Source organism: Brachionichthys hirsutus, unplaced genomic scaffold (genome assembly GCF_040956055.1).
Source record: "Brachionichthys hirsutus isolate HB-005 unplaced genomic scaffold, CSIRO-AGI_Bhir_v1 contig_859, whole genome shotgun sequence".
In the NCBI taxonomy this organism is placed as follows: domain Eukaryota; kingdom Metazoa; phylum Chordata; class Actinopteri; order Lophiiformes; family Brachionichthyidae; genus Brachionichthys; species Brachionichthys hirsutus.
In genome coordinates, this window is record NW_027180428.1 from 50,164 (window position 1) to 63,225 (window position 13,062).

Genomic DNA, 13,062 nt, shown 5'->3' on the forward strand with positions numbered 1-13,062 from the left:
CATTAGTGGCCCACCCCAATCCACAAAGGTTTGATGTTAGAATGCATCTTTTTTGGGGCATGCACAGTTGTTTCCATCCATTCAGACAGATCTTTCCCCACCCCATCTCTAAACATGAATTCCACCTGAAGTAACTGATAATTAACAACAAAGTGAGTTTATAGAAACATATACAAAAGCTGCATGTCCAATCTTCCCTCTGCCACGTATACTATTTTGCTGTTTTATGTTCCACAGAGACGGAGGCTACTGTATGAATTGGGAGACCAGAAGATACCATTTTTGGGACCTACAGATCAGGGCTTCCAGCAACTGGTGAGCCAGCCACATTTCCTTCAGGCACTAATGATGCCTTGATTTATAACAAGAGAGTTTATCCAACCTTCCGCTGCAGTGCTTCAAACCAGTACCAAGTGATAGTTAGCTTGAGATGGGATAAAAAGAAAACAAAGTTGTCAAAACTGTAACTTAATTGTAGGAAAGCATCTTGTTTTGCATCCTGTTTTAATAATGTCTTGTTTTCAAAGTGGGATTCCAGTTACTCTGGTCTGGTTTTGAGGAGATCCTGCTCGCTCCCTGCTGACCTTCATGGACGGGTTCAAGGAGCTCTGCTCACCCTCAGAAAGAAGGGCTGCCTCTTGAGGGATTTGGTCCGTGTCCGTGACCGAGATGTATTCACCACCGTGTCACGGGCTTTGCTTGGTGAGCCGGGCCACACCTATCGCTATTTGGACACACGGCTTTTTGCCATTCCCTGGCATAGTGAGGGCATGGAAGCCAAAGGACAAAACTGTTGTGACCCTGACTTAAGGGCTGCCTGCAATGCAGTGTGGGAGCTAAACACCTTCTTCTGCTCTGATGTGCCTCAGTTGAAGGAAGGAGACAGACTAACACACTGTTCAAAGGGGGAGGCAGAGCCCAAACTGGGTGAAGAGGGGGATACAGAGTCAAAACACAGTGAAGACTCCAAGAATAGTGAAGGAGGCGACTCTGATTCCCGACAAAGTGAGGAGGTGGATACAGAGTCCAAGCACAGTGAGGAGTGGGACACTGAGTCAAAACACAGTGAAGAAGGTTTCTCTGGGTCAAAACCAGGAGAGTGGGAGACAGGGTCAAAGCAGAGCAGCGAGGAGGGAGAGTCCTCCCAGGACAAACCAGTTGAAATGGGCTCTGAACACAGTGAGGGAAGATTTCTCAGCTGGGCCCCTAAGACCAGTATAGAGACTAAATCTGTGGGACGAGCGACCCAAGAGAAACCTATGGCTCAACTCAAGCACAGCTTGTCAGATTACCACATTGAGGACAAAGAGGAACAGGAAAGCAGGCAAGGCTGTTTCCAACCGAGTCCTCCGAAGATACGCACCGGTCCGTGCAAGTTCAATGTTACATTACTCAACTATATGGACCCAGCAGCTATGAGTCATCTCAAAGAAGAGCCTTACTATGGTATGGGTAAAATGGCAGTAGGTTGGCACCATGATGAGAACCTCATCACTCCTTCCCCAGTGGCTGTTTACAGTTATAATTGTCACAAGGACCAAGGTAGGTGTCAGAAATAAAATACTTGTGTTTATTTTATTTTTATTTTATAATGCTGTTAGGATAACAATAGTTATGATTTAATGAGTGAAATGTTTCCATCCATCCATCTTTGACATGTCTTATTGTAAGGTATTCAATTTACATGACATGACATTACAGTCATTCAGGCTGTTCAGCAAATTAATGTCAAATGTAATATATGCAGTATATATATTGCACATTATATATTTTCTGTGAGTTCTGGGCTTGCCCAACATGAAATCCAAGTGGGCCATGTTCAGAGCCCCCATTGTAGAGGTGGCTGCTTGGAGCTGTGGTCACGTCATTGGTCGCTGTCATGAGTGTTGAACCTCAGATTCAGGAGCAGTGCAGACACATCCTGGTCTTCAAATCGTAGGTCAGTTCTCTTATCCAGTCTACACATGTTTTGTGGATTTGGAGTAGGCTTACAACCCCGCCCCCCCGTATTCTTCACACATTTCAATACATTTTCAGTAAGTGGTGTGCGACCTAAATACTGGCCCTTGTTCTTGATCCTGATGTGATATTAATTGAAAGCATCCTGAAAGTAACCTCTTTTCTGTCTTGAGGGAAAAGATTGTAGTATATTCGGGGGGGGAATGGATTGTAGTAACCTTGAGTAACCTTGAGTCCCGTACATGAACAGGTAGTTTGCTGTGACATCATTATTAACATGGACATTTTATCAGACCATTGGGATGAAGAGTTTGCTGAATCAGAAAAAGTTGATGAGAGAATGACACTCATCCATAGTGCTAAGAGGACCTTCCCTGTAGGTTGAGGGTGATTGGTGTGGTTGGGCTGAGCTGTAGAAATAGGGCGAGGAACTAAGACGTCTACAGGGAGCTGTGAGTGCAGGTACCGGTTCGTGCTCGGGCATCTGGTACTTTCACACCGATACACCTAAAGCCAAGGTACTGGTCTTTGGCATTTCTTTTATTTCTCTGAAAATTGAAATGCCTTTCTGCCTTTCTTTTTAATATTCCATTAACTTTTCACAGTTACTTAACAGTGGATCAGATACTGCTAACCTTGTGTATTATGGCCCTAAAGCAGTGCTGTACCATCTGTAGACATGGCCTCTGGTGAGGCAACCATCAGATCATCTCCGTGATAGTGTCAGGGCATTATCGAATGTCATCCATGGCTTGCTGCTGACAGCCTTATCACTAATGTGCATTGGGAGATCACAGACATTTGGATCTGAGCTCTTAAGATGTGCTCAGTTTAACAAACAGGCCTTATCACACATCCGGCATCTCATCTAAATCATTTCCCGAAGAAATGATCAATGTGCAATTATCTGATATGGAATAATGAGCCCTGCTTTGGAAAGTGTCCCTAGACTGTGCTGCAATGATAATACAATGTCTTCTTATTATGGAATATGCACTCTTTAAAGAGCTGATAATAATTCTTGATCAAGGTGATAGAGAATCTAAGCGAAACAGGAAATTTGCTTTCTAGAACAAATGCAAAAGAGCTAAAGAGAGTACACTGTCAAACATTTTATAAATTTAAAATCGGCTGCTTGCAATCTTCCTCGTTTGAACTCCTCTAAAGCTTGCATTATATAGAATATATTGTAAAGTAATACACTGTTAATGTAATGGGATTCCTCTTTGTGCAAAAGTCATTGAACGCGTTCTTTAGCATCGAACCAAAACAGTGGAATTTAATTTGAACATCTGGTGTGTTTTGCCAACCTCTCTTCAAATCCTTATTTAAACCTTTCAAATGCTGGAAGGAGAAAATGAATAGCATAATTTCTCGTTTAGCGGTGAAGCTTTTGCAAATCAGTATACAATACCCATGCTGTACTGTTCATACAAAGGCAGAATGTTCTAGAATTTTTTTTTCCCCACTATCATAAGATGCAATAATAATTGTTCTAACATATTTTATATCATTGCTTTCTACATTGGGGTTCCCTAACCAGTAACACCTGCTCCAGAGGTCTGCGAAATGGATTTGTTCAAGGCCATTTCAACTTTGACCCTGTGAACGAACGCTATGGCGTAACACCTTGTGGCGTATGCCAGATGTGTCTTCTTCGGTTCTGAGAGACCCCACAGCTCCAGACTTGAGAAAGGAAAGTTTGATTGTAGACTCAGAGCTATGGCCCAGTGTCTGGCTCTAAGAACTGAAACAAGGCTAATGCAATTATTATCTCAAGGAACGTTGCACTTATCATAAGTTTATGTCTCGTACATGGTTCATGACAGGAAATAGATCTCTGCCTGAGAAACTCAGCACAGTAGATGTCGTGCATCTACAGAGACACGATGTGTTGCATGACACTTAATATGAGCGGCCTCACCTTATCTTCAGTCAGAGAAGTGTTCTGAGTGTTTTTCCCAGCTGCGCTGATCCAAAGGAATCTGCCACAACTGAGCTTTTTCCGGCACGGAGGATGATCTTCCACCATTCCCGAGGCCTTTCATTAGCTGCCTCTCAGAGCACAATGGCTGGAAATTAAGTTACTATTTATCCATGCTGAGCAAAGGAAAAGGCAGCTGTGCTGCAGAGAGGCCCAGAAAGACTTTAGTATTGATTTTTCATAGGGGTGTTGGCCGTCCAAGCCAAATCTTTTTTTTTTTTGTGGGCTATGTGAGAATGGAAGGAGAGATGCGAGGAGATAAGGCGGTCTTTTTTCAGTGTTCAATAACACACTCTTACACACTTACTAAACAGCATCAAGGGCTTTTATCCAGCTATTTCCTCTTGCACAGCATAATGATAGCAGAAAGAAATCCTGTGCTAACAGCCAATATGATCACAGCAACACATCATTGCCTTTGCTCTGCTGTTAAGTGATTTTTACTTGCTGGAGAGAAAGGCTTACATCTTACATACTTTGTATGGGTGGAATCTGGAATGGATTTAATCATTGCACTCCTCAGTATTTAATGTGGTAACCGCCTGTATGTTACTCACTTTTTAGGCTACTGCTTTCCTGAGAAATTGACATTGTTATAGTGTTTTTATCACTCTATTACCTAGATATCACTTGTGTTGCGAATAAGTTATTTAAATAGATACAAAATTCAAAGTAGTATTATAAGATTACATTTAAATAACCGCAGTTAAAAACGATTTCCAATAAATGGAAGTGGTTTTAAATAAAATGCAAGTGTTTTGAATTTTCCAGTCAGTTTATGTACTGCCGGTTAAAACCTTGTGTTATTGACAGGCGAGAGCAGTGAAGGAAGTAGCAGTGAGAAGGCCTGCTGGAGAATTGGGCTGAAGGTAGCCTGGGACATCCACACACCTGGCTTGATGCTGCCGCTGGAGTCTGGAGACTGCTATTACATGCGAGGTACTGGATCGTCTCTCTAAACGCACACAGACATGCAAACACGTAGCTTGAAATATTTCACCTCATTCGCCAGCATGTCTGAGTTTGGAGGGAGGTGCACTTTTATTACCCTGTCATTTAGGTGCCGTTCACGTAACGGTGATCTGTTTGCATATGATGATTGTGGACCTTTAATGAAATGCACCGGAAATGCATTTCCCCTTTTAGCACAACCGTTGTCACGCAGCGTCCCAAATTGCCCACATCAGCAAGATATGCCTCACCTTCATTTTCTATTCTCTCCTTCTAACTATCCCAGCTGGAGGAACCGAGCCTAGCTGTGTGTGTGTGTGTGTGTGAGAGAGAGAGAGAGGTGTTACTTGGCCCAGAACACAGACATTTAAGGTTCCATGAAATTGTGTGCATTAGAGAGGTTAAGAAAACCAAATGTTATGTTTTTGAAGTCTTGTGGCTCGGTGCTTTACTTTTTCTATGGAAGGACAGCCGGACAGCCAGCCAGCCAGCCAGCCACAGGCGTTTAAATCATACCCTAACGCTTTTGGCTGCAACGGACACCTCCACCCTCTTTTTTTTTTTGGCTACGTAGGCCCCTCCAATATTTCTCATATATTCTGAGTGTGAGGACATTTATCCACATCACATCATAAGCTTTTACTTTGATGCACAGAAACTTTAGGCCACTGGTTTACTGACTGGGGTATTTATCACATTTAAGGGCTCCCTGCTTTCATAATAATTTAAGGAAAGACATACAGTACAATTTGCTTGATGAAATAACATGTTCTCGGTCCTGAGAGATACACCGTGTCATGATACAGTATACCGGTACTTGCATCTGCTGACGGTGCTAAATTACGTTTGTGAATTTGGTGTAACAGCTTACACAAACATTTCATGGCTGAAATGAAGTCAAAGCCCAGAGTGCTGTCAATGGATAAACTCCACTTGTTGTGTGGAGCAAGCAGACACTCTGTCTGGAGTATATTTATCTTCCAGGATCTAAGAGCTATCCAAATGCAGCGATGTTGAGTCTCCTCCACTCTGGCATGTTCAGCACTCCATCAGCAGAGCAAGCTGCAGGCAGCACGCCATTCAGCGGTGCAATCATTAATTGGGGTCCCCTCCCATAGATCTCGACAGCTCTAAACCTGTCAAGGGTGAGGTCGAGCAGATGACCAGTGGTCAAAGAAAATTTGACGGACGGACAAACAGACAGACACTCCCTTAGGTTTATCCAGTTTGTTTGCCGTCTGCAGATATTTTAATATGCACGTTTGACCTCGCGGTTATGTTGACTTTCCTGTGATTCTTAGCTCACTACGTTGATCCCGCCAACAACAAATGTGCATGTCCATCTAGTCACATTCACACTCGCCGTCAGTGTTTTATGAAAACTCTGTTATGGACCGATGCGAGGGGACCCCAGGGAACAGAGGACGGAGACAGTGCGAACGTGACTTAATAATTTACTGATATATGTTCATCAGAAAACTCATTATCCTGGAGCTGCGCACAGGATTACGGGGTGGCTGGAGCCCAACGAAAATATCTAGTTAACAAAAAGACACAGCCGAGAAAAAACAAACCAAAAAGCAAGCTCTAATAAAAATCGTTAACAACAAAAGGAAAACGCGACGCACGACCTGGGCGCACAAATCAGCTGCGGTCGGCGAGGGCGAGGCGAGTCCCAGGGACGAGGAGCGACAGAAGGACGTTCTGCACTAAGAGGCGAAATCCAAAGAATAGTCCGACCGGGAGCAGTGGGCGGAGCAGGGATTATGAGGGCTGGTGGTGATTTGCCTCAACCTGCCTCAGGTGCGTCCGGGGTGGCCGCAGCCAATCCGCACGCCGCAGGTCCTGGATTGATAAGAACAAACAGGTGTGTGTGATAAGGCAATTAACAGGCACCACAACATGACCCTCACAGTCTCTTCATCTCTACCTGTGCCTTTTGTAAATGCAAAATTCAGAAGTAATATTTTCCATCAGCTTTTATCGTCAGAGATCATTTTGGAGCCAGGGGGATGAAAAGTCTGAAATGGAGTCCTATCCGAAATATAATTTTGCCCACAAAGGCCAAAAAAACGATAAATTACATTTTACCAGAAGTGTATATTTTGTTTATTTTCATCAAATATGCCATATATATATATATGGAATGAATATATGTAGACGGGGAACCTTTCAGACAGACTACCATTACGTTTTTTATAAATCTTACTAAAATGTTCTTACAAATAAAAAAAAACAAGGTTTGAATAAATTCCTGATGCTGACTATTTGAAACTGCTACGTTTTCTTCTGAGAGAGGTGATGTCTGCGCCTAATATTCAGCTTGACTGGGCTTGAAGCCGGCCTCCATTCGCTGGATACGATTTACAATAGAACAGTCGGTTTCAGGCCAGCCATGATAATAGAGTGATGGGCTGCTGTGCAGACCATTCTAATGGGACTTGACTGTCGCAGATTTATGCTCCACTTGGTGAGTACGCCCTTGAGAGACCAACTGCTGCACAATGATAGCAGTCCTTGGCTATCTGCCGCTTTGTCAGCCTACCAGAATTAAATAGTTGGCACAATGCAAAAACATATGCAGACACCTATAAATTTGTAACAAATCACATGCGCATACACAAAACAAAACTAATGCAAGGACATACTCTTCATCTCATTGGACGAAAGGCCTCCTCCATTTTTAAAACAGATACATTCAGGCAGACAGAGGGGTCACCACTAAACCATGTGTTAAAATATATTGTACCAGTGTTTTAGTGACACACACTGTATGACAGATAGCTTTGTGGTATTAAAAGGAAACTGCAATAGCGTATAGCCACAGACACCATAATGTCTTTTCAAAGCCATTTGTCGCCGGCTGGCCCTTTTGAACTGCTAATGTCTGAGCTGCTGGAGGCAAATTGAATCACCGTCATTTCCACCCAAATGGAATTTCAGTGGTTAAAAAAGAACAATGCAAGTCTTGACACCAGGCCTGTTCAATAATCTGATTTCCAGCTCCCAATGCACAGGGGGGGTGGGGTGACTGGAGAAAAGAGTTGACCCAATATATTTAAAAGCCTGCTTCCTGGAAAAGGAGGACAAGCGGCAGCAGGCTCCAGGGTTGAAAGAGAAATAAATATTTATTACAGTGATCGAGTTTGCCTCGACGCCCTCTGATGCATCAGACACGCTAAGAAAAGAGCAGATTGATGGAGATAATTTGTTATTGGATATAAACAGTTTTAAAGAGGCAGAGTAATTCAGCCCAGAGACCTAATCCTTCACAATCTCATCAGGGTGAAGAAAACACCGGGAAGTTGTTTTGTTTGTCACCATACCCCCCCTGCCCCTTCTATCAAACAATAATATCTTGCTCCCAAACCATTTGGCTGTTTGACTTTCAAATCACAGGCATTAGCCAGTGTTCTTTTGCTTAAGGCGGGTGTAAATATGCACATGTGCTGTGAATGACAGCTCTGTCACGACTAAATTAATTATTGGTATGAGGCAAATAATGGCAGAGCTGCGAAACATCTTTCCACACAAAGAAACACATGGAGGTGCACATAAGAAACAGCAGTAAGGCCTCTTTGTAAAGCTTCTCTGGTACTGGACAAATGTTTGTTGGTATGGCTCTTCCATCTTGACAGATTGAGCACGATCTGGTTTTGTTTGGTAATTAAAATTATAGCGCAATGCTGCTCCTTCTATTAGATTCAGTGATGGACCCGGCGCAGGCTCCCTCAGTGTACAAGACGACTTTCTTGTCATGTTTCTTCACACCCTGCATTTCATCTGTTCTACTCGTCTTCTCTTTTCATGGTTTATTATAATTAATAAAATAATAATTGATCAAAAAGACATGAGCTACATTTTTATTATCTATTCCGTGGCACTCTTTGGTTTAACGTGTTTTATTTAATAGATGATTTTATTTAATTAGCTGATATGTTCATGGTTTGGAAAGTGGGTCTTCATGAATCTAACATACTTCAATCTTCTGGTCACTCGTCCTGATCACTACCATCTTCGTTCATTCATTCATTCATTCATTTTCCAACCGCTTTGTCCGGCACCGTGTCGCCGGCCATGCTGGAGCCTATCCCAGCAGTCAATGGGCGAGAGGCGGGGCACAGCCTGGACAAGCCGCCACAAACACACTCACACCTACGGGCAATTTAGTGTCACCAATCCGCCTAAGCTGCATGTTTTTGGTGGTGGGAGGAAGCCGGAGAACCCGGAGAGAACCCACGCAGACACGGGGAGAACATGAAAACTCCTCACAGAAAGGCCACAATTCGAACCCACGACCTCCTTGCTGTGAGGCAACAGCGCTTACCACTGCGCCACCGGGCCGATACATCTACATTTCCTAATTAGCGGACACCACACCAAACCTTTTATAAGCCTTCTTATATTAAATTGCCAGTAATACTACACTGTTCTCTTTATTTTCCCACTTGCAGATTCAGAGACTTTTGCATCTCCATCAGCCAACAAGCCTCCATATATACAAATTACCGGTAGGGATGTCCCGATCAGGGTCTATTTTGCCTCCGAGTCCAAGTCACAGAGATGGGGACTCAGTCCGCGACTTAAGTCCCTGTTTTTAGGGACTCGCGCCCTAAAAACTCGAGACTTGGCTCGGACTCGTGGTTTGGGACGCGTCAACAACTGCATGAGCAGAGGTCTCACTCTGTGCCACAGCGTAATATAAAAATAACTATCCATATATATATATCCGTCCTGATCGGGACTTAACGTCTGATTCCGATCGGGTCTGCTAGCTCGTGATCGGCTGGAGACATCCCTAATAATAATGATTATTCTTTTCTTTTCTGGTGCATTCTCAATACGGTTGCTCTGATACTGATTAATGGTGATATTATCATCATGTTCTGATAGTTTTCTGTTCCCTGTGTTTACCAGAGGACCTGAACAGCACCCACCAGCACTGTGTTCTAGCTGGAGACAATGCACGCTTTAGCTCCACACACAGAGTGGCCGAGGTGAGACAGCAGCAGGCAGAGAGCAGAAAACAGTCTTTCCATGCTTTTTACTTTATCATCAGTTCCTCGTGGTTTCTGCTGCTTTTTACATGTAAATTAAAGTCTATTGCGTAACCAGTTACACAATTTAAAAAGTGATGTTTTCAAGGGTAGTTAGACTTTTTAATGAAATGTATCTTTTGCTAATCCGTTGACACCATATACTAAATTTATGGGATTTATGTTGGGTCTAATTAATTATATAAGGCCCGTGGGTTATTTTTTCGTATCTTAAAAACCAAATAAACATATTCTCAAATACATCAGAAAGTTTTTACATACAAACTGTTTATAAAAATCTCTGAACTGTTCATTACAAAAGGAATAAAGTTTGAGAGTTAATTGTAAAGACACATTTTTTGCTTGTTTAAGGACATTTTGTTTGTTTGTGAAATCCTGCATCTTCTGTTTTCCTGAAAGTGTTCTAGTGGGACCCTCGCCTACATCCAGACGCAGTGTCAAGACGCCTTATCCAACCTGCACGCTGACCCAGAGACAGGCTCCCACAGCCTGCTCGCCCTCCTGCCGACAACACTACAACACTGTGAGGAGATTCACAATGAGGTGGGCACATCCTGGTCTGTCTTCATGTGTGTGTGCTTTTCCCATGTAAATGTGTATGTGTGTTTTACACATTTGTTAGAGTATGGCTGTGTGTGTGTGTGTGCGCGCTGGTTGATTGCAATTTGCCTCATTGGACAACAAATATTTGCCAATGAAATATAGCTAATAGCCGACCCATATTTAATGTTTAAATTAACACCATGTTTCCGTGATCATAAACATGTTTGGTATCATCTGAATTATTCGGATGCTGTACTTTTCTCCCATCTGGTGTACAAAAGAAGGTTAATGATGATGACATCCACAAATATAACAGGATTTGATCAGATCACAGAGGATAATCAGCTATTTTTATGGCATACACAGAATTATGCAACATGAAACATGGATAAATGTATGAATAGGAAATTACATTTTATGTTAGCAAACTTGCATTATTGGTTTTGGGCATTTATAAAGTTCTGTTTGTGTTAAAGCAAACTACAGACAATAAATACTTTCTCTCTTGGTGATCTACAGCCTCGCCAACAATTTTGATCTCATGTCGGCAGAAATAAAACAACATTACACCAACACACAATCTTGGTTAATGGAATTGTGCTTTACAGAATTGCAGATCAATTAATCCTGGTTTTATATACACTTTACGTTTCCTCTGCATCACGGGACAATACTGCCAGTGCTCTTAGAGCAGACTAAAACTGTCTTCTTCCTTCTAGTTGCTTTGGCTAGTTCATGCCTCCAATGGGAAATCCAGGTTTTTGTGGCTTGTGATGGATCATAAGGTAATAGCCTCACCATATGTTATCTAAAGATGGAGTCATGACCCCTTCTCCTCCTGAACCCCGTTTTACACATGAGTGATACAGGCATGGGATATTGAGGGATAGAGTGAGGTCAAAATGAGGAACGTTAGGGGCTGTCTTCAGAGCCACCGGCTCCCTGTGTTAGCTAGCCGCGGGCCAACTGTTAATTTAGCCCTTTACCTCTCTCCCTTTACACCTCTTTGCTCAAAGCGCACATCCTAGCTGATGCAAGCACCCAGGCCTCTCAGCAGGACACCATGACAGATGAGCCTGACATCAGGTTGTCTAAAGGTTGTAGACAATATTAATTATTTAAAGCTGCTAAACAGTTGGGCTGTCCGTGTCAGTAGGCGCGCGGCACTAGTTCAGCTACAAACACCTGCTAGGCTGCTGCAGAGTGCCACAAGATTGCCAAGCGTAGGCCCCAGCAGGGCGGCAAAGAAGGGTTCATTGAGGAAAGCAGGATGCTATTTATACAGAACAGGTGTGTGTCTTTGTGTGTGTAATGTTGAAGTAAGGGGGGGGTTCTCTCCAGGGCTCAACCCTACCCTACCTGGCACTCACAATGATTGATGTAGCCATTTGTTTGGAGTTGCCCGTGTGAGCAGAACACCCACTTAAATGATATATCGTTGGTGGTGTTATTTATGATGACGGCCCACTTTGGCGCTCGGCGGGTACACATTGTGCAGGTCGTGTTTGACATGGACGAGCGAGGAGAGAACAAGTCTAAAATGCACTGGCAACCTGACCTGTGCAGTGCCTTATGGGCCTTTACGTTAAAAGGGGTAAACTGCCAAATGTCACCAGCTGAGGTGTCACAGATACCTTTTTGCAGTGTGATGTTCTCGGTTTGGGAGTGAGAGAGTCGACGCTGATACTTGTCAGGAGACATGGGTGGGTCTGATGGTGATGAACCAGAATGTCTGCCATCTCAGTGTGAGCGTTTGTGGACAGGGTGGGTTGTCAAACTGGAACAGAGGTCCGTGGGACATCGAGACAAAAATGTAAAAACTGTATCTCCCACCTGTTTGTCCAACGTGACCTCTCTTTCTCTACCAGTATTTAATCTTTCCTCCTGTCTGAGGTGGAACCATGTGCATGTTCAGCTTTGAAATGCAAATCCCAGATGCAAACGTCTTGTCTCATTTAAGACGCCGTGTCACTTCCCAGGTGGGTGTGTGACAGAGTGCCCTGAGGGACCCCCCACTAATGATGCTAGTCTCCCCCCACAGTAAATATTGAAGGTAGGGACAAGGTTTCCCCGCATGCTCTGGCAGAAAGTGAACAGTGTGGAAGCAAGTGCGTGTGACCTTCCAGTGTCCTGCTTTCAGGCTGTCCTTAGGGGCTTACGCCTGCAATACCATTGTAATCTCATAAATCACTTTTCCAAACATAGTTTTGGAGGAGACTTGTCCAGTATGTCGTTTGCACTTGTAAGTCCTTGTATTCACATGCTCTAATTAATGTGTGGCATTTTGAGTGTTCATTTTCTAGTTTTATTATGTAAAGTTTTGATGTTCTGAAAATAAAGACGATGGATGATTGGCCAGATCGCCTTTGTTCTTCTCCAGAGGCATCAAAGACTGGAAGGCCACTTTTTTTTTGCTACATTTTTGTCCAAGGAGGTTACATTTCTTTTGCTACTTTATTGCCATCGATTGAAATAGAAATGTATGTGACAGTCGGCGCACGTTCAGAATAAGCTAGCTTGGATACGATCACTCTGGCAAATACGTGCCGTGTCGAAAGCGTGCCTGGC

The 13,062-nt window shown here is 43.3% G+C and overlaps 1 protein-coding gene across 1 annotated transcript in view; it reads left to right on the forward strand.

Annotated features, from left to right (window-relative positions):
* LOC137914848 (alpha-ketoglutarate-dependent dioxygenase FTO-like) overlaps nucleotides 1–13,062 on the forward strand; it is a 120,961-nt gene that overhangs the window by 31,960 nt on the left and 75,939 nt on the right. Inside the window, 5 exon segments of the mRNA XM_068758344.1 lie at nucleotides 238–315; nucleotides 528–1,542; nucleotides 4,757–4,882; nucleotides 9,812–9,891; nucleotides 10,351–10,494. Of these exon segments, the coding sequence (XP_068614445.1) occupies nucleotides 238–315; nucleotides 528–1,542; nucleotides 4,757–4,882; nucleotides 9,812–9,891; nucleotides 10,351–10,494 (1,443 nt within the window).